Source organism: Acinonyx jubatus, chromosome C2, assembly GCF_027475565.1.
Source record: "Acinonyx jubatus isolate Ajub_Pintada_27869175 chromosome C2, VMU_Ajub_asm_v1.0, whole genome shotgun sequence".
NCBI classification, from domain to species: Eukaryota; Metazoa; Chordata; class Mammalia; order Carnivora; family Felidae; genus Acinonyx; species Acinonyx jubatus.
Window position 1 is genome coordinate 4074455 of NC_069384.1, and position 21154 is coordinate 4095608.

Sequence of the window (21154 nt, forward strand, 5' to 3'; positions counted from 1 at the left end):
ACAGAGTCGGGGGGGAGGGGCCGTTAGGGGGAGGCCTGAAAGATCGGGTGGGAGTTTGACAGACGGAGGGAAGAGTTTCCAGGACGGGCAATGAGAAGGGGTCGCCGAGGCCGGCAGCTGGCCGTGGAGCAGTCCTGCAGAAGCACAGTGGGGGCGGCTGGGGTCACGGCGGGGGCCCTGCTGGGGCCCCTCACCCTGATAAAGCCCACAGGAACCCCGCTGTGGACCCTCCCCTGCGCCTTCCTGGGCCTGCAGGGTCAGATTTCCACGAGCTTGCGTAAGGCTGAGACTTGGGTCTCTCTGGGATGATGCCGATCTCTGCTTCATTTGTGCCACGTCTTCCTGGCTCCGTCTGGCTTGTTCTCGACCCGCAGCATGACCCGTGTCCCCAGTTACGGCCGCGAGCACGGATGTCGTGCAGGTTCAGGGCACCGGCATTGATGCCCTTGATATCGCTGGAGGCAAACCCTCTGTGAGTCGGCCGTCCTTACGTCATGATTCGTGCGGGGATAACGCTCGGGGTGATGTGGCAGGACTGTCCCTTCCCGCTCGTCTGTGGGGAGGGGAGACCGTGCCTGCAGGACAGAGTCTGTCTTAGAGGAGGAGTGGTCCGGGTGTCGCATAACGGAAGGCCTTTGGCTTTTCGTGGCTTAAAAATACACGTGCTCGTTAGTTATAGCAAGTTTGCCTTCGATCGTGGCCAAAACCAGGTGCAAAACGTTGGCACGACGTCAGGGCAGAGGTTGACACAACCCTCGTTCTGACCAGGCCGCGGCAGTCCTGTCCGTGGATTCTGTGTTCTCAATGTCCACACGTCCCCCGGGGCCCCCTTTCCCCGGCACGCCGGGCTTCCCGGGACTTGGTTCTGTGCTGCTTTGCTCTCCACGGAGCTCCCCTCCTTCCCCTGAGAATGCACGAGGTTCTTTTCATCACCAGCGCTCCCAAGGGGCCCAGTTCGAGAGTGTCCCACGAGGCCCACGATTAAGAAGCAGGCCTCACCCTCCCATGTCTCCGTGTGAGGGCTGTCCGTCGGAGCTCTGATCTGCGCGAGAAAGTCGATATTACCTCAGTTCCCATTTTTAGGGAGGCAGAGTGCAGACGTCTGTCTTCCCTCTTTGCTCAGAAATCCTCTTAAAAAAACCACACGTGAGCATCGGAAGTGTCGATGTTGGCTTCGATGAAACTCAGGGGCTCAGGAAGAGAAAACAGAAGAAGTTATAAGAGGTGACACAAGGAAATCCGGAGGCTGGAGGGCCCGAGCGCGAGGGCGCCAGGGCCCCCGCGAAGGTCGGTGGCGTAAGACAGAAATTCTGAAAGCTTCTGGGGGCAGCGAGTCATGTGCAGAGGTGGCCCAGCCAAGAAGGTGTCAGCCGTCCCAGCCGTGACGTTGGACGCTGAGGGACGGTGGAGTCCTACCTTCCCTGCATGGAGTGAACACGGCCGGGTCCCGGCAAACTGTCGTCTGTTGTCTGAGATGCAAGTCGAGACATCTGCAAAGAGGGCACATCTCCACAAAAGACGTCCCTCCCGTGCACCCCAAGGAAACCCCAGGACAGTGTGGCCCCCCGTGGAAGGAGTGACCTAGCGACGGGACGCAGGGACGGGCAGGGGCTGCCTTCTGGCTTCCACACACAGTGTGTGTGTGTGTGTGTGTGTGTGTGTGTGTGTGTGTGTGTAGCTGTTCCCTCTCGTGGGGGAAAAGTTACTTTAGATGAGGGAAGGAGAGAGGGGCAGGCGGGACAGATCCTTCCACTCCGCCCTGGGAGGTGGCTGGAGCCGGGCCGGGTGGGTTCTCACGCTGTGGGTCTGTGCCACGCCGCTCGCGTGCCCTCCTGCCCCCACGGCCCGTGGCCCATGTCTGGAAGCACGTACCTGTCGGGGAGCTGCTCCCCTCCTGAAGTTGGGAGCCCACTGACCTGGTCACCCGTGGCCGCAGCCACGTGTTCTGTGTCCGTCCTTTTCAAGATGTGCAGACAGGGGCGCTGGACTCCCCGCGTCTGCTCTCGCGAACCACTGTCAGCCTGCAGGTGCCGGAGGGGGAGCCAGCGGGGCAGATCGAGTGGCTCCTGGAAGTCAGTCTGTGAGCGATGAGATGTTCCCCGGATGGCCATGAGCCCCGGGCCCGGCCGGGTGGTGGTCTGTCACACTCATCCTGGGTCCCCATGGTGTGCTCACGAGGCAGGGCGGGAGGGCGAGAGGGTGTGGGCATTAACAGCGACAGCCTGGGGCTGTAGACCCGATGCTGGGGCAGAGGGAGCACAGGCAGGGAGGAGGGAGAGGGGGGAGGCACCGGAGGAGGCAGTGCGGCTGGTGGGAGTGTGGGGGAGGGAGGCTCAGGGAAGGTGCAGGAACGAAAGCTCCTAGGGCCTGGGGAAATCACCGAGTTGGGCTGGAGCAAAGGGTCACGGACGGTGGGGAAGAAGATGGGAGAGAACCGGAGGTTATAACCAGTTTCGAATTGTCCGTGCCAAGTTCCGGAGCGTGAACTAAGCAGTGAGGCGTGATTGCTGCATCCTCCTCCTTCTCTCTGGCACTTGAAGGCTTGCTTCTGGAACATATATACAGAGCAAAAGCATAGTTGGGGCTGGGGCTGGGGGGTGGGGGGGGAGGACTGTGCTGTGGAAAGTGCCAGAAAGCCACTGTTTTATGGAATTCTAATGATGAGCTAGAATTTTCGGATTGTACCTGTGCAGGCCGGAAGGGGACTCCTTGTGCAAATGAGGAAACCGAGACCCAAAGAGGGGAGATAACTAACACGAGGTGTCTAACATCCAGTGCAGGGCAGAGCCAGACTCACAGCCTGGTCCCTGGTGCCTGTGCCCCACGGCAGGACCAGGCCCTTCCCTCGTACTGACGCACCCGGTCTGTGGTCTGTGAGGTTCTCTAGTGTGCGAAATAGTGTGTGTAGAAGTGTTCTTGCCCAAATAAGTTCAGAGGCTGCGGGGTAAACACATTCCAGCAGATTCTTATTGCAGGACTTCTCAGGGCCTTTAATGTGCCGTTGTGTTTCAGGACTCCAGAATGGGACTCTGCAATGTCTCACAGATTTATTAACCACGAAGTTCCTCTGTACCCACCTACTACTCCCCTGCCCACCCCCCCACCCCCCCCACCCCCCCGCAGACCATCTTTCAGGACCGTTCCGCAGCATGTGTTTGTCTAGCAATTACTTGTCTGCTTTTTCCTGTTCGCGACTTTTCCCTTCTTGCTTTTAATATTTTCACGGGTCATGTGCCCAGTGGGAAAATGTCCTTCTTGCTTAAAATCCCCTGGGCCTGTCGACCAGGGCTGAGCACTTGACACGGCTGGTCCAAGTGCAGGTCGGATACATACGTGTAAGTCACACACGGACTTTCTAAGACTTAGTGTGAAAAAAATTCATTCATTATTCTTATATTAATTACATATTGAAACGGTAATGTTTTGGGTAGATTCTGTGAACTACAGCGTTACCACAATTACACGTGTGAATCCCAGCAAGATTTCGTGTAGATGAAGGCAGGGTTTTTGTAGAATGTATAGAGAAAGTAAAGGAAATGAGAACGGCTTATATAATTTTCAAGAACAGTTGCGTGAGAGGAAACGCCCTCCCCTGTTGTAAGACTTGCTCCAGACTGTGGTAACGACCGCGGTCCACCGAGTGCGGTGGTGGCCGAGGGACGGACGCAGAGGGCGGTGGGGACAGCAGAGAGAACCTAGACACAGACCCACGCACGTATAGGGCCGCCGGTTTGGGGCACAGGTGCAGAGCAGCTCCGTGGTGCTGACTCAGATGCTCGTCTGAAGGCAGAATGAACCTTGACCTCACATCTGATGCAAAAACTAACTCAAGTTGCGTAATGCACTTTAACGTGTAAGGCTGTAAGACTTTCCTAAGAACCTAGGAGGACATCTGGGGGCCAGGGGCTTGGCGCACGGGTGTCCAACATGACCCCAAAGCATAATCCGTAGAAGGCAGAGTTAGTAAGTGGCTCTTGGCCCACTTGAAAACCTTCATTCTGCAGACGCCCCGTTGGGAGGGTGAAAAGCAGTCTGTCGGGAGGGAGAACGGGCCGCGAGCTGTGCATCTGACGGGATCCGGACGTCCGGGAAGCTTCAGAACACAACAATAGAAACAAACCAACCAGCCAAGCCAGAGGGTCCGAGAAAATGGGCGGAGGATGTGAGGGGACGCCTTACTGAGGCTTTACAGACGGCACCCTGGTCCGTGAGGAGGCGTCGCTCTCGTTAGCCAGCGGGACGTGCAGATTGAAACCGTGGTGAGATGCCAGCTTAACGGCGCTGAGAGCGGCTAAAATGAACGTGGTGACGGCCCCACGCGCAGGTGAGGGTGCGGAGAAACGGGGCCCCCGTGGCAGCTTCTTAGCAGACAACGCATCCACTCCGTAGGCGACCCCGTCTGACTCATTGCTCTCCGGGGCATTCATCCTGGAGAAGCCACGGCTCGTGTCCACAGAAAACCTGCGCACCATTCTTCAACGTTTTAGTTATTTTTTGGACAGAGAGAGACACAGCATGAACAGGGGAGGGGCAGAGAGAGAGGGAGACACAGAATCGGAAGCAGGCTCCAGGCTCCGAGCCATCAGCCCAGAGCCCGACGCGGGGCTCGAACCCACGGACCGCGAGATCATGACCTGGCTGAAGTCGGACGCTCAACCGACTGCGCCACCCAGGCGCCCCTGCGCACCATGCTTCAAAGCGGCCTGATTTGTAACAGCCCCGAGTGGGGGGAACCCGGAGAGTGGGCGGTTGAGCCAGCTGTGTCGCACACCCACGGAGAGTCACGCAGCAGTGAAAAAGGGATGCCCTTGATCCGCGTGACAGCCCGAATGGACCTCGAGGGCACTTCGCTGAGTGAAGACAAAGGCCAGTCGCCAACGGTTGCGTCACGTAGGACTCCCATCTGTACTAAGCCCTTCAAATGACAACATTACGGAGGTGGAGAACGGATTCGCTCCTGGCAGGGGTGAGGGATGCCGGGGCAGAGGGGGCGTGACTGTGGGGGGCGGGGTACGCGCCTGCGAAGTCTTCTGTCTGACGGAACGGGCCTCCCGCGTCTTGATCGTGAGGGTGGCGGCACGGATGTGCCCCTGTGACGAATCGAGCTTCTCGCGCACACAAAACCCTTCCTGGGGTTGATAACGTGCTGTGGTCACGTGAGAGTTGTGATGTCATCCACGGTGACGTAAGATACGGCCGTTGGGGAAAGCGGAGTCAAGGGTAATCGGGGTCCCGCTGTGTTCTTTTTGAAATTTCCTGTGTTTCTAGAATTGAATTTCAAAACGTAACACAAACAGCTCCCAGGGTACTGTGTGCGGCTCACTCTTTACCCCCGGGGGGCGCTGCCCTGGACACTGAAATGACTCCGGCAAGTTGTCCCGGCCCGTAAGGGGCTCCCAGGACGCCGTCCCCTGGCTCCCGTACCCGTCTCCCTGTCGCCTGAATGGTCCCAGGAGTCACAGGGAGGGCCCAGCCAAGCCAGCAAACCAGAGGGCATCTCCATTGCACGCTTACGTCAACAACCTCCCTGAAAACACCTCTCTTCCTTTGAGTTATTTTTAGCTGCGTGCGTTTGAAGATTGTGATGTTTTCATCTTGCGACGCTCCACCGCCGGTTGCTTTTTCTACATCAGTGCTTCTGCAGGGCACAGTAAAAGATCATCTTTTTCCGCCTCGTGTCCGCGGGGATGGCGACTCTGACTAGCAGAGCGGGTGCTGGGAGGGCGTAGAGCAGTCGGCAGCCTCGGGCACCGTTCCGCTCTGGGAGCCTCCGGCTGGCGGCCCCTCGGGGCATCGAGCAGACTTCCCCTGCCATCCAGCAGCTCCGCTACCGAGTCTGCGCCCAAAAGAATGGAAAGCAGAGCCTCGAGGAGATGCTGGCGTGCCCACGTTCACGGCAGCGTCTACCGCGGTGGCCGAGGGGTGGGACCACACCACGTGTGCACGGGCAGATGAATGGGCGAGCAAAATGCAGCCTGTGCGTGCAGGGAAGGGCGTTCAGCCCCAAAGGGACACCTGATACCTGCTGGGTTGGGGGGGAGCCTTGACCTCATGCCGAGTGACGTGAGCCAGACACCAAAGGACAAATACTGTGCGAGCCTCCCTGTATGAGGGACCCAGAAGAGTGAAACGCATATCATAAGGAGTCTTTTTATTTTTATTTATTTATTTATTTTTAAAAATTTTTTTTTCAACGTTTATTTGTTTTTGGGACAGAGAGAGACAGAGCATGAACGGGGGAGGGGCAGAGAGAGAGGGAGACACAGAATCGGAAACAGGCTCCAGGCTCCGAGCCATCAGCCCAGAGCCCGACGCGGGGCTCGAACTCACGGACCGCGAGATCGTGACCCGGCTGAAGTCGGACGCTTAACCGACTGCGCCACCCAGGCGCCCCATAAGGAGTCTTCTTAAAGAGAGCCTGCTCGCGTGTCCTGAGGTTACGCAGAAGCTCTGCTCCCTTTTCTTCCCACCTGCGGGACCCTCTGCACGGACCTGTTTCCCGGAGGAAACCTGAATCGTGTGGTCTGTGCCAGCTCGGGACCCGAGCTGAGGGTGGCGGGGGGACGTCTTCTCCACATCCCAGAGTCCTGGGTGATGCGCGTTGGCAGCTGTGGAACCGGTCCCCTTCCCACCGGGGGCCGCAGCCTGGCTGGGGCGCGGTGGCCGAGCCGCGACCGTCGTCAGAGAAACGTGGCTGGCTAGGTGCTGTCTTGCCGCTGTGCGTGGGCCCCGTACACATTTGTGGCCTTGGGATGGGCCCTGGCGGGTGTCCTGAATGACAGTAGTTCACGATCGCGGCACGTTGGTTCCGCGGAGGAAAACTTTAGTAATTAAAAGGGAAAGGGGTGTGCAGAATTAAACAGCTGTAGCGAACCCAAGAGGGTAGACGTACAGAGAAGAGCAGAGAAGGGTTCATACCTCAGGTCAGGTGCTCACAACATCCAGCCTCCCGGCTGGGGAAGCCCCGCAGTGGGCTGGGGTCCCCACCGAGGGTCCCGGGCGGAGCGCCCTCCCCTCAGCTGAGGCTCCCAACCACGTGTTCCCCCCAGGGCCATAGATGCTGCCTGTGCCTGATCTGTGCTTAGTACTTAAGTTCGCCTAAGTGCAGTCCTGAGCGAGCTGGGTTTTTTTGTTTCTCTTCTCTTATCTCACAGTTTTAGGAGCCTGGGTGCCTGCAGATTGCTCTTCCTTCCCGGCTGCATTCCAGGGGCCCAGCCTGGTCTGGCTCAAGGAGGTGAGGCAATCCCTCTTGGCGTCAGGAACAGACGGGCCAGTTCCGATCCCGAGGCCAGATTCGGAGCACAGGCCAACTGGGCCCCCCACGATTGTGTGTGTGCTGCTCTGGGCAGAAGAGCACAAGTCACCCAAACAAGTTCTGTACAGAACAGTGGGTAGACCCGCCTGGAAACCACGGAGCAAGCTGGTGCACGCCGTTCAGACCTTCCCCCGTTGGTAGCGAGAAGCCAGCGTGTAGGGTTTCCCCGGGGGGCCGAGCAGTGTCTCCGGAAGTGAAGGGTGAGGATGTGTATGTTTGACCAAATCTGGATCCTGCACACCGGCCCTTCCAGGCTTCCTTCCGGCAGGCTCCGGGGTGCCCCTGTCCTGTATATTTTGTGGAGGGGGAGAGGGCTCATACCTGTTCCACTAGCCCCAGATAGAGCAGGCCTTTACATCGTGGGTGCCCTGGAGTACCTGGGCGAGAGAGGGACATCGCCTTGTTTGAGCTGATGAAATGTCCTCACAGGCACTGGCCACTTGCCTGAGAAGCTGCCGTGTCCTGTGACAACATTATCAGTTTGCAAGATTTGTACACCATCACAGATTATCTGTTTAAACTGTCTTTCAAGAAGCTGGGAACCCTCCATTAAAAAAAAAAAAAAATCTTTTTAAATGTTTATTTATTTTTGAGAGAGAGATAGGGAGAGAGAGATCAGGGGAGGAGCAGAGAGAGAGGGAGACACAGAATTAGAAGCAGGCTCCAGGCTCCCAGCTGTCAGCACAGAGCCCGACGCAGGACTCGAACCCTCGAACTGTGAGATCGTGACCCGAGCCGAAGTCGGACGCTCAGCCGACTGAGCCCCCCCAGGCGCCCCTTAGAAGCTGGAAACCCTTCAATCGGCTCAGAGTCCGAGGGAGGGCGGGCGGGAGCCCTGTGAGAGCAGAGACAGGCCAGCCCTGGGGGCCTCCCCCAGAGGAGGACCTCTCTGGGCCTGGGCCGCGGGGGGCAAGACGGAGCGGGCGGGCCCGGAGTCCTGGCCGAGGGGGGCGTCGGAGCAGGTGCTCTGTCAATACTGAGCAAGTGAGGTGAGCACTTAGAGTCGCTTTTGATTGGAAGGTGGGGAATCTCTTCCACCTCTCATTGGTGCTCTCCCCCGACCTCCGAGCTTCCTGGCACAAGTCTTACAAACGAAGCATTTGACCCTTTCCAAACAACTCTCAACTACCGAGAGGCACCGAGGAACCCGGCCAGAAGCTCTCGAGGCTCTACCGGTCTCGAGGCGAATGGTGTACATGGTACATAAGAAAAGGGAGCGGGTAAATCAGGTTTACAAACGATACCCAGACGTCGTCCCTGATTTGTGACAGCTTCACGTGATGGTTTCGCCGGAAGGGCCAACTTCGTTGCGGGACTTCGGGAGACTGGTTGACGGGGAGGAAGGTGTCTGGAAGGGGAGCCCGGGCTCCATCTTGGAAGGGCAGGGCCTGTGCTGGGCGGGTGGCTCAGAGGACGCAAACGAAGAGGCAGGCCACGCCCCAGGAGGGGACCTGGGTCCACAGCTGGGGGCGGGGGGCGCGGGGATGCCCCGGAGAAGTGGCCGATATGCCACCCCGTGCCGGGCCTGTGCGGGGCTGAGGGAGGCTGGTGGCTCTTGCCAGCAGACGAATAACCCAGGTGACCTCAGTGGTCGAAAGTGTGGTGAAGGAAAATTGCAGGGTGCTTTTCAGAAAGTGTCACAAGGCCCGAACCTGGACAGGTGGACCAGGAAAACCCTCCCCGAAGACGTGCCCGTTAAGCTAAGCTGTCCCCAGGCACAGGGAACAGCATGCGGGAGGCCTGGAGGCAGCAAGCAGCTTGGTGTTTCTGGGAACCAAATGGAGGCCACTGTGGCCTGAGAGGGTCAACGAGGGCAAGGTGGGCAGAGGAGGCCGCTGGGCTTGGGTTTCGTCCCGGGGGCGCTGGGAAGCCATCGGCTTTCAGGCTGGCAAGTTACATGACCGGGTTCAAGTTCTAGAGTCCCCCTCTGCAGTGTGGACAGTGGTTTTGCTGGCCAGGAAGGAGCAGGAACGGCCTTCCGGAGGCCCTTGCGCCCTCCACGAGGGAGCAGGTGGGACATGGCCAAGGGAGGGGGTGGAGGCTGCAGGTAGGGTCCCTGAACCGTTGGCCCTGGGGCAGGGGGGCCGCGGGGGTGGGGGATGGTGAGACCAGATGTCCGACAACCAAGTTCTGAGATTCGGGAGATACAGGAGGGCCACGTTGGGCACGGAAGCCAGGAATGGTGCCAGGCTCGTTTCCGGCACGTTCGGCTGCTTGTGGCCTCCATGTGAAGATGTGGGGGGGCAGCTGGAAATCCGCGCGGGTCTCCCAGGAGTTACCCACACGCACGTGGTATTCACGTGGGCCTCGGAAGTGGGTGCGGCTGCCTGGGGAGGGGTCTTGCCAGAGGGGAGGTGAGAAGGGGTGGGGGCTGGGCCCCTGGAGAGCCAAGACGTGGATGCTCTGGAGGAAGAATCCCCAGGGCAGAGCAGCTCAGGGAGGGCAAGAGAGGACTGTGTTTGGCCGGGTCCCAGGCAGCCAATCAAGTGAGGGGAGGGACAGAGGGGAAGAGAGAGACTCTTAAGCAGACTCCGGGCTCAGCGCGGAGCCCGACTCGGGGCTCGATCCCACGACCTTGGGATCATGACCTGAGCTAAAATCAAGAGCTGGATGCTCAGCCAACTGAGCCACCCAGGCGCCCCTCCCTTCCTATCGTTTTTTAATTGAACTTTTGTGATAATTGTAGGTTCCCATGCAGTCGTGAGAAAGCCTGCCCTTTACCCAGATCCCCAGTGGTGACCCCTTGTGGAACTCAGTGCGGGGTCACATCCAGGGTGGTGCCGGTCTCACCGCATGGGTACCGGCCTTCCATCCCCACAGGGTCCCCCTGCCGTCCCCTTCCAGCCCCCTCCCCCACCGCTGTCCCTCCACCCACCAGCCACCACTCTGGTCCCCATCTGTGTATTTCGTCATCTCAGGGAGGTTAAATAAACGAGGTCACGCAGCATGTGACTTTTGGGATTGGCGTGTCCCCCCCAGCGCCATTCTGGAGAGCCCTCCAGCACCTGTTGTGCGTGTCCGTACTTGAGTCCTTTTCGGCGCAGACGGGTGTAGGGTGTGGGTGGACCACAGATCGGTCCCCTGCTGAGGGCCACGGGGCTCACTTCCAGTCTGCGCTGTGAACGGTCCTGTGCAGGGTTTGTGGTGGGGCGGGGGGGCGGGGACTCTTCATTTCTCTGGGACAAGAGCCCACGGGCTGGGTCACGGGCGGAAGGCTTTCCCCGCCCCCGCCAGCTGCACAGGGCGCCCAGGCTTCCCTCATCCTGCAGCATTTCCGCCCCTCTTGGTGACGTGTTGACCCTCGTGTCCCTGGCACGGGGTTGGGCATCTCTTCCTGTGCTCGTTTGTGGTTTATACATGTTCTTCGGTCAAGTGTCTTTTCCTGTCTTTTGCCCATTTACTGATTGGATGGCTCGCATCTTACCGTTGGGTTTTGAGAGTACTTTGCGCGTCCCGGGTAGGGACGTGGGGTTTGTGACGCTGCCACTCAGTCTTTAGCTGGTCTTGTTACCCTCTTCGCACTGTCTTTTCTAGAACAGAACTTCAAATTTGATACAGTCCAATTAGTTCTCTTTTTATAGACTACTCTTTTGGTGACAAGTCTAAAAACTGCCTACCCTAGATCTCAACGATTTCCTCCCATGTTTTTCTAAAACATTTACAACTCTACGTGTTCAGTCTGGGACCCATTATGACTTAATCCTTGTGTAAGGTGTGACAGTGAAGTTCATTGCCTCCCCCACCGCCACGCGCACTTGCTGGGAAGGCTGTCCTTCCTTCGTGAATTGCTTTTACGGGTTCGTCAAAAACCAGTTGGACACATTTGTGCGGGCGTGTTTCTCGATTGCCGTTGACCTGTGGGTCTGTCCCTTCCCCAGCACCAGCATTCTCTTTACTGTAGCTTAGGATTCAGCTTGAGACGGGGGTATGCCGGGTCCTAGCTTGAGTCTTCTTCCTCAAGGCTGCTTTCTTTTTTCTTTTTAGATTTTTTTTAAATTTTTTATTTTTTTAAGTTTACATCCACATTATCCAGCATATAGTGCAACAATGATTTCAGGAATAGATTCCTTTTTTTTTTTTAATTTTTTTTAACGTTTATTTATTTTTGAGACAGAGACAGAACATGGACGGGGGAGGGTCGGAGAGAGAGGGAGACACAGAATCTGAAACAGGCTCCAGGCTCCGAGCTGTCAGCACAGAGCCCGACGTGGGACTCGAACTCACGGACCACGAGATCATGACCTGAACCGAAGTCGGACACTCAACCGACTGAGCCACCCAGGCGCCCCGTGGAGTAGATTCCTTAATGCCCCTCCCCCACGTAGCCCATCCCCCCTCTCACACCCCCTCCAGTAACCCTCAGTTTGTTCTCCGTATTTAAGAGTCTCTTCTGTTTTGTCCCCCTCCCTGTTTTTATATTGTTTTTGCTTCCCTTCCCTTATGTTCATCTGTTTTGTCTTCTTAAAGTCCTCATATGAGTGAAGTCCTATGATATTTGTCTTTTTTTGACTAATTTCATTTAGCATAATACTCTCCAGTTCCATCCACATAGTTGCAAATGGCAAGATTTCCTTCTTTTGGATTGCCGAGTAATACGCCATTGTATATATATATACCACATCTTCTTTATCGATTTATCCATCGGTGGACATTTGGGCTCTTTCCATACTTCGGCTGTTGTCAATCGTGCTGCTATAAACATGGGGGTGCATGTGTCCCTTCGAAACAGCACACCTGTATCCTGGGGATAAATGCCTAGTAGTGCCATTGCTGGGTCGTAGGGTGGTTCTATTTTTAGTTTTTTGAGGCACCTCCGTACTGTTTCCCAGAGTGGCTGCACCAGCTTGCGTTCCCACCAGCAATGCAAAAGAGATCCTCTTTCTCTGCATTCAAGGCTGCTTTTAACAGCCGGCATCACTGGGGCCCGCCTGTGAACTCCAGTTACCACAGAGAACATTGGTCCGAGATCACCTACCCCTCCCCCGCCCCCTTACATGCAGGTAATCCTGGTCTGAGCCCAACTGACGTTCGTGATAAATTTGGTTTCCTGCTGCTATTACTGTGGTCTCCAGGTGACCGCGGCCGTGGTCCGTCGGTTCATGCAGTAGGGGTCGTGTATGTGCTAGAGAGATTTGAGGCGCTCAGACTTGAGGTGCGTAAGAATAACCTGGAGGTTCGTGTGCACGGCGTGCGAGGACCCGTCCCCGACGGTCTGCTTCAGCAGGTCTGGGGATGGGCCCCGAGGATTTGCGTTTCTCAGAAATTCCCAGCTGCTGCCAGTGCTGCGGTTTGCTGGTCCAGGGGACCACACTTGGAGAATCAGTGACGTGAGGTCCGTTTTCCCAGGATTGGTGGTTACAGTGGCCAGCTCTCACACTTAGGGTCTTTGGTCATTTTCCCTGAAACGCTATCTATAGATCCTCGGTCTGGGGTTTCTCACATGCCGTGGACGTCCGGAGATTGGGCTTGGCTGGGACAAGGTACAAAGGAGCGTTCCGAGGGCTAAGGGGGTTTTGGGAAGAGAGCGCAGGCTGCAAGGGGCCCCCTTGCTTCAGGCCTGACTTGCTGTCCAGGGTGGCCGTGACCTATTCTCTTGGCTTTAAGGAACCATTTTAGAGGCTGTGTTTCAGGGATCAGATGCTACTCATCAAGGATGTTCTTTCCAGGGCCTCGAACATTTGGGTGTAGGAAGACCCAGTGTAATAAAAAGCTAAAACCTCCCGTTGTTTCCTGCCCACTCTCATTTTCTCCCTGCGGCCACTGCTAAAACCGAGTCGGCTGGGTTTCTCTCCCAGCAGGTGTGCTTGGAAGGGCCGCTTCTTTGGGGACACTCTGGACAGGAGACAGTCTGCTTCGCCTCCCTTGAGGGGAGCAGAACAGAGGGAGGCGCCGCCAGGGGACAGGCAGCCCCCCGGGGCTCGGTGGACCTAGCCCGAGGGAGGCACCCTGGCCTGGGCGCCCCGATTCTGACATGTTCTGTGGGGACCCTGTGTTCTGCCTGCCTCGATCCTGCAGCTTCGAGCAGCTTCTTCAGAGCCTGCCCTTGCCTTTGCGGGACCTTCTTGGGTTGTGACAGAGCCTGCAGGCAGACGGGCTGTGAGGCTCCTAGGGGCGCTCCAGGAACTCGTTAAGGCAGATTTCCACGCGTTTCTTCTGCCTCTTCGTCCCTCTTCCCCTTCTGCTCGGTGACCAGCTGCCGCCCCTGTTCCAGATCGGCCCCCGACCACACCCACGGTACCCGTCAGCCAGGAAGCCCTGAGTTACACTTGCCAGGGCCATGGGAGACACCTTTTTTTTCCCTTAAATGGGTGCTCCCAGGAGGAGAAAATACAGATTTGGAAAAAATAAACGCCCTGGGTATTGATCCTTGGCCCTTTAAAGGCAAGTTGGAAATCCCATGTCCCTGCCTTGTTTCCTCGTCGCTGACTCACTCTTCCAGAGTGAAGTTTGAAATTCTCTCTCAGCTCAAGTAAACGTGTGTTTGGTGAATGTGAGTTCCCATGTGGATGTTGCATTTTCATTCTTCATGCGCTGGGGATAGAAATGGAGCAGAGGCCACGTGAAATGGGCATTCGGGAGGCACGCTTTCCCAAGAGGGAACCTAGCAGCACAGAGGGGCCCTCACAAGAGGTGGGGGCGCAGGAAGGGTGTGCTGGGTTGGCTTAATGGGGGTCGGAGGAAGCGGGAGAGAAGAGGAATTTGTGTGTGTGGTGCGTGCTGGGGGTATTGTACTTTTTGCTCCCCGAAAACTGCACGAGGTGTGCATTTCTTTTAGAACACATTTATTTTCGGGGCATCTGGCTGGCTCAGTCATTTGAGCATCCGACTCCTGATGTCGGCTCAGGTCATGATCGCACGGTTCGTGGGTCCAAGCCCCACGTCAGGCTCTCTGCTGATGGTGCAGAGCCTGCTTGGGATCCTCTCTCTCCCTCTTTCCCTGCCCGCCCCCCTCTAAATGAATAAACAAACAAACATTTTTTTAATATGAAATTTATTAAAAAAAATATATGAAATTTATTGTCAAATTGGTTTCCATACAACACCCAGTGCTCATCCCAGCAGGTGCCCTCCTCCCTGCCCATCACCCACCCTCCCCTCCCTCCCACCCCCCAACAACTCTCAGTTTTTAAGAGTCTCTTATGGTTTGCCTCCCTCCCTTTTTCCCCCCTTTCCCTCCCCCATAAACAGTTTTTAAAACAGAGATGTTTTCCTTGAACTCTGATTGAAACATTGAAAAAAAAAATTTTATTTTCATTCCAGTATAGTTAACATACAGTGTTGTATTAGTTTCAGCTGTATAGTGATTCCACAGTTCTACCCGTTACTCAGTGCTAGGCATCTAAGCGTACCCTCAATCCCCATCCCGTTTGTCACCACCCACCCCCCCGCACCCCCGGTGACCATCAGTTTGTCCTCTGTCATTAGGAATCTGTGCTTTGGTTTGTCTTTTTTTCTTTGTTCGTTTTGTTTCTTAAATTCCATGTACGAGTGAAATCAAACGGCATTTGTTTTTCTCTGACTTGTTTCACTTAGCGTTATATATGCTCTCTAGGTCCACCCATGTCATTGCAAATGGCAAGATTTCATTCTTTTAATGGCTAATATTCTATTGCATATGTATATATCTATGTATGTATGTACGTATATACATATAAATATATATGCACGTATATATAAACACCACATCAGCCGATGGACATTTGGGTTTCTTCTGTGCCTTGGTTATTGTAAATAATCCCGCACTTAACATAGGGATGCGTATTCCTTCAAGTTAGCATTTTCATATTCTTTGGATAAATACCCAGTAGTGGAATTACTGGATCATATGGTAATTCTATTTTTAATTTTTTGAGGCACTTCCAGACTGTTCTGGAGACCAGTTTGCATTGCCGCCAGCAGTGCACGAGGGTTCCCTTTTCTCCACATCCTCACCAACACTTGTTGTTTCCTGTGTTTTTTACTTTAGCCCTTCTGACAGGTGTGAGGCGACAGCCCACCGTGGTTTTGATTTGCATGTCCCTGATGAGTGATTTCGAGCATCTTTTTATGGGTCTGTTGGCCATCTGGACGTCTTCTTTGGAGACATCTGTTTATGTATTCTGTGCATTTTTAAACTGGATTATTTGGTTTTTTGAGTGTTGAGTTATGTCAGTTCTTTATATATTTTGGACACTAACCTGTTACTGGATATCTTCTCCCGTTCTGTAGGTCGCCTTTTAATTTTGTTGCCTGTTTCCTTTGCTGTTGTAGAAGCTTTTTTTATTTTGATGTAGTCCCAGGGGTTTCTTTTTGCTTTTGTTTCCCTTGCCTCAGGAGACACATCTGGAAAAGTGTTGCTGTGGCCAGTGTCAGAGACATTACGGCCTGTGCTCTTTTCTAGATGTTTATGGCTTCAGGTCTCACGTTTAGGCCTTTCATCCATTTTGAGTTCATTTTTGTGTGTGGTGTGGGAAGGTCATCCAGTTTCATTCTTTTGCATGTTGCTGTCCAGATTGCCCAGCACCCTTTGTTGAAGAGACTGTCTCTTTCCCATTGGATATTCTCTCCTGCTTTGTTGAAGATTAGTTGACCCTATAATTGTGGGTTTATTTGTGGGCCTTCTCTTCCGGTCCGTTGATCTGTGCATGTCTCCTTTGGTGCCATCGCCATACGGTTCTGATCACCACAGCTCCATAGTATGTCTTGGAATCTGGGATTATGGTACCTGCAGCTTACTTTTCCTTTTTCAAGGTTGCTCTGGCTGTTTGGTGGGGGGGGTTTGTGGTTCCCTACACAGTTTACGATTGTTTGCTCTAGCTCGGTGAAAAATGCTGGTGGTATTTTGATAGGATTGCATTGAATGTGCAGTTCACACGTTCCCGACTGCTTCGGGCTGTGTAGACGTTTCGACAGTGCTTGTTCTTGTGGCTCGTGAGGAAGGTCTTCCCATTTGTGACCTCTCCAATTTCTCTCATCCATGGTTTGTGGTTTCCAGAGTGCAGGTCTTTCAATGTGGGGAACACTTTTATTTCCATTTTATAGGTCAGAGGATCTGGGCCCTAGAATTAACGTGTCCAGATCATCCCTCAAATAAGTGGGGGGCCTCGCCTCCGCTGCCTGACCTCACATGCCCAACAGAAGACAGAAGAAGTGACTGGTCTGCTGGAGGTCTGGAATGTTCTCGTCCTCTGTGCTGTGTGTGCTCGTGGGTGTGCCTGGCTGTCAGGCACGCACCCGTTAGCGGCTGAAGGAAGACAGAGGTTGTACTAGACTTGACTGCCCTTGAGGAATTCACAGTCCAGTGAAGGAGGAAGGAGAAATGGAGGTGACAGTGTGAAACCAGCTCTTAAAAGTGGTGATCCTTGTACTTTACAAATGGAAACCAGTGGCTAGTATAAAAAAGATGGAAAGTCCGAGTTCAGAAAGACTTCCTAATCTAGAGGCCATCACAATCAATCGCTTTTATTAAAAAACATTATTTTAGGGGAGGAAACCTCTCAAAGCCCCCAGCCTCATTACAGTAGAGGGGATCTCGCTGCTTGGTGCCTTTAAAGCCCAACGTAACATCCACGCACAAGTTCGAGGAACCTTTGACAGGGTTGGTCTTCAAAACTTGCTTTGGCAAAAAAGCTCATTGTTAACAACCTGGCCTTTGTTTCCCTGACAGGTGTCAGAAATGGCCGAAGACGGGAGTGAGGAGATCATGTTCATCTGTAAGTAGTCCGTGGCCTGTCTGTGGGTGCAGTGGGCCGTCTGGACAAAGCCACGTCCACGTTTCGTTTCCACAGTACAGAAAAGCTGCCGCTGTTTGAGTGGACATGACTTTGCTCACTTTACGGAACACAGTTGATTGCGTGGGAAACACCCCCACAGGGGTGTGTGGTTTTAAAAGGATCATCTTTCTCAGAACTTTGGGCCAAGGGCACTTTGCGGGGGGCGGCACTTGATTCAGAAAAGGAAGCCAGGGATTCGTGACACGTGAGGTTTCTAGTAACCAGGTTACGTTGGTGAATTTTCACTTATTCTCACTCCTTGGTAGATCTTGTTCTTTGTCACCAGAGAGGTGACCGCACACTTTGAAATGTGCCACAGAGCAAGGCCTTTTCCTTGGGGGCCACATCCTGAGTTTGCACCGTGTTCACATTGGGGGGGGGGCGGCAAAGCGCTGTAAGTCGCCCCCCTCGGGCAGGGGGCCTGCAATGTCCCCCAGGTGTCCCCTGTCGGCTCCCTGTCCCCCTGACACTCAGTGTCTGTTGCAGGGTGTGAGGACTGTAGCCAGTACCACGACTCCGAATGTCCTGAGCTGGGCCCCGTGGTCATGGTCAAAGACTCCTTTGTGTTAAGCAGGGCAAGGTGAGTGCTACCTCGGGCTGTTTTTACAGCGCTTCCTGTCAGGGTTGTCTGAACGCCGTCTCTGCATCTGCAGAAAGGAGAGCTCTTGGAGGGTTCCCGGACCCAAGTCCTGCGTGGGGGTCCCCGCACAGGACCAGGCAGTTCTCGGGCACCAGCGGGGTTCAGCTCTGACACCTGCTGGGAGGAGACAGCAGGGGGCCCCACAGGCTCAGGGCTCAGCCCCACAGGGCCGCCCCGCCCCCCCTCTCCAGATGCCAGCCGCGAGCCCCAGGCTGTCCTCTGTCCTTGTGACAACCACGCTGCCGACTGGAGGCTCCAGCGGCCTCCTCCTCAGAGGCTTCTACATCGTTAGCGTGGCTCACAGAACTCTGGGAAACCCTTACCGTTTCCGGGTTATTAAAGGATGTGATAAGTGGGGTGAGTGAACAGCCAGATGAAGAGATGTGCAGGGTGAGGCCCCCGGAGAGGGCCTGGAGCTTCCCCGCCCCCCCAGCCCCGGCACCACTCACCGCGCCCCTCCACCTGTTCACCCACCCAGGCGTGTTTCGAAGGCTTCCGAGTGAATGTCTTGTTCTAGTTCTGTGCTCCCGGGGGCCAAGCTGGCCGAGACACAGCGTGGCGGCCGAGGAAGAGCCCACGGGCCGAGGCTGCAGGTTTCCCCGCGGCCCGAATCTCGGTCTGCCATCTGCCGATGCCCGCCGTGGGCAGGGTGGGCTGCGGTGGGGCCCGGGCGGTGAGGGCAGGTAACAAGGCGAAGCCATCAGCGCTTCTGGAAGAACGCTGGCAGGTGGAGGGAGGAGGCCCAGTGGCTCTGCTGTTCCACGTTTCCGCGTGGGGGCCGTGTCGCCCGGGGGGGCCGGAGCAAGGGCTCTGAGGGACCGCCCGTTCACAGCCCGGGTCTGCAGCTGGTTGAACTGGGACAAGGCCTTCTCTTTTCCGTACCTCGGTGGCCTCATCTGCAGAGTGGACAGAGTAACGGTATCCGCTGCAGACGTGTGGTCGGGATTGTAGGTACAGTGCCTGGCACACGGAGGTGCCATTATTATCTCGCTGCTGTTTCTACAAGCTTCCCAACTGGTTTTCCTGGCATCTTTATTTACTTTTTCTCACTGTGACTTAGCTTCTCAAAACAGAGGACTAGTTTTGCCTGAAGTGGGGACCCTGCCGGCTCTCCCCGAAAACTTGCACTGGTGGCCTGTTGCCCGTGGAACTCTGGCAGCAACTACCGGTCCCACAGTGGGTGCCCTCTGTGGGGGCCTCCTGCCCTGCAGCCCGGCCTTCTGCGTGGTCCTGCGAGGGGGCTGCTCTCCAAGCGCCCTGGTGTCTGACCCGCTCCTGGATGTGAGTCGGGCTTACCCAGGCCTTGGCTTGTGCTGGGGTCCCAGCCCACAGGCCTTCCTCTTCCCGCACCTCGTTCTTGACACTCTCAGTTTAGGCGAAAACATCCTCGGTGCCACTGGCCCGTTCAACCTAATGGAAACGCTTTTCTGGTCCTTGGAATGCCGTGACACTTTTCCTTTTCTCGTGGTGTCTCAGCATGGAGCTCCCCCGCCCTGCCGCCGGGCTGTGGGGGGGGGGCAGCGAGAGCTGGTGCCCTTCATCTCCGTTGGCCCATCGCAGCCCAACTGGCGCCGTAGTCGTAGTGGCTTGCCTCTCGGGTGGGGATTTCAAACACCTCCCTCAGTGAATGAGCCACCCCCCACCCCTGCCCCGTGTGTGCTCTGGGTGGGCCTTGCCAGGGCTCTGGGGTTGCTCTCCAATGGCTTAGGCTTTTAAAGAGTCGGGCGGCCTTCCCCGCCTCTGTCCATGGTAGGCTCTTTATCAGCCTCGAGGACGGTATTCCAGCGAGAGCGAGCTTTGGGCCCTCTTGACCGCCTGTCCCCGGTGCGAGTGGCTGTCCTCAGCCGGCAGTGCTCCGGGACTGAGGGCCTCCTGTTCCATTTCCAGATCATCCCTTCCCTCCAACCTGGAGATCCGGCGACTAGAGGACGGGGCTGAGGGAGTGTTTGCCGTAACTCAGCTCGTCAAGCGAACGCAGTTTGGTCCATTTGAGTCGAGGAGAGTTGCCAAGTGGGAGAAGGAATCTGCTTTTCCGCTGAAGGTAAGGCCGGGGCTGGCGGGGGCTGGGAGCGGGCAGCACCTGCCGGCCGCGTCGGGGGATCCGCGAGTTCAGGGATCGAGAAGTGTCTTCAGACAGCTTTAAAGATCGTTGTCCCGCTTACTTCCAAGACACCGTTTTCTCTTTTCACGTTAGTTTGTTTCATTTTCAAAGGTTTGTTTTTGAAGGGGAGAAGGGGCGGGGAGAGAGGGAGGGAGAAGGCCCAGCAGGCTCCACGCCACCGTCAGCACAGAGCCCAACGCAGGGCTCAAACCCATGAACCGTGAGATAGATCGTCACCTGAGCTGAAGGCGGACGCTTAACCAACTGAGCCACCCAGGCGCCCCTATTTTAGTTTGTTTTTACATCCTAAAAGCATCAGAGTTAAGCTAGCCTTTTGTAATTTCCAACCTTGCCAAAGGGTTAGGAAGAGAGCGTCATTTGAAATGTGTGCGAGAGTAGAGCCCAAACACTGCCCTTCCTTCCCTCACGACCTGGGCTGCCTCGCAGCCGTCGGGAGGTCCCTGGCAGGGCCTGGGCAGCCCAGGCACTTCCACACCTGCACACCTCGAGTGGCACTTTGCACAGCGCTTTCGAAGGGAGGGGGTTCTGTTCAGGCAGCGATAAGGCACTGGAGCACAGTTTGGCAGCTCTAAAAAGCCCATCAGACTGAGAAAAGGCAGCTTTTATGTGAAATTGGGAAAAAACAGACTGGCTGCAAGTCGCAGGGAGGACTTCGACCTCTTGAAGGAAGACAGGTGGAAGGTCACGAGGCCACGGGACCCTTGTTCTGTCCCTGCCCCTAGCATGTGCCTCCAGAAGCGTCTGTGGCACCAACAGTGAGGACCAGGGTGCCGGTCCTTCGCGATTGCCCACAGTGGCAGACTCCTGCTGGAGGCCCGTCACTGGGACGTGGGTCTCAGGACACACAGGAGACAGATGGCCTCAGGTTCTAGGCAGCTCTTGGAAAAGTTGAGCTGACTGGGCAGATTGCACCAGAATGGAGAGCACGGAAAGCTGTTTGATTTGTTTGCAAACAAAAGGAAAGAAAGCAAGGTGGTTACGTGAGAAGCCTGAGGACAGGCCCCGTAGAGCACTGACTGTGTCCTTCTCCGGACCCGGGGCTCGTGGACGCACACAGTCGCTGTGGGCATGTGGTCGGGCTGAGGCCCCTTTGGAAAAGTCCTCTGTGCTTGCTTTGGCTTCTATCAGTGACTCGGTTGTCGAGGTCTGTCTGACATCTAGTTGTTTCCACTGCCGCATCAGCATCGAGCACGGGTGCGGCCGGGGGTGTGGGGCGGGTGGAGGCTCCCTGAGAGCGTACCCCACACCAGCCAGGGGTTCCAGGCACCTGGTGGCCCCCTCTGCTTCCGAGGGCTCCGTCCTCGGAGGGGGCCTTCACCCCGTTA

At 55.8% G+C, this 21154-nt stretch overlaps 1 protein-coding gene across 7 annotated transcripts in view; it reads left to right on the forward strand.

Moving 5' to 3' along the window:
- The window catches only part of PRDM15 (PR/SET domain 15), a 67882-nt gene that overhangs the window by 4143 nt on the left and 42585 nt on the right, over positions 1-21154 (forward strand). For 5 of the 7 annotated variants that reach the window (XM_053220523.1, XM_053220524.1, XM_053220525.1 and 2 more), the window contains exons 2-4: positions 16962-17007; positions 17554-17647; positions 19595-19748. In XM_053220523.1, the coding sequence (XP_053076498.1) occupies positions 16971-17007; positions 17554-17647; positions 19595-19748 (285 nt within the window). In that variant the 5' untranslated portion in view covers positions 16962-16970. Of the gene's footprint in view, positions 1-6167; positions 7235-14970; positions 16620-16961; positions 17008-17553; positions 17648-19594; positions 19749-21154 lie in introns of those variants that run through there. The other 2 variants (XM_053220528.1, XM_027041568.2) reach the window with 2 other exon arrangements.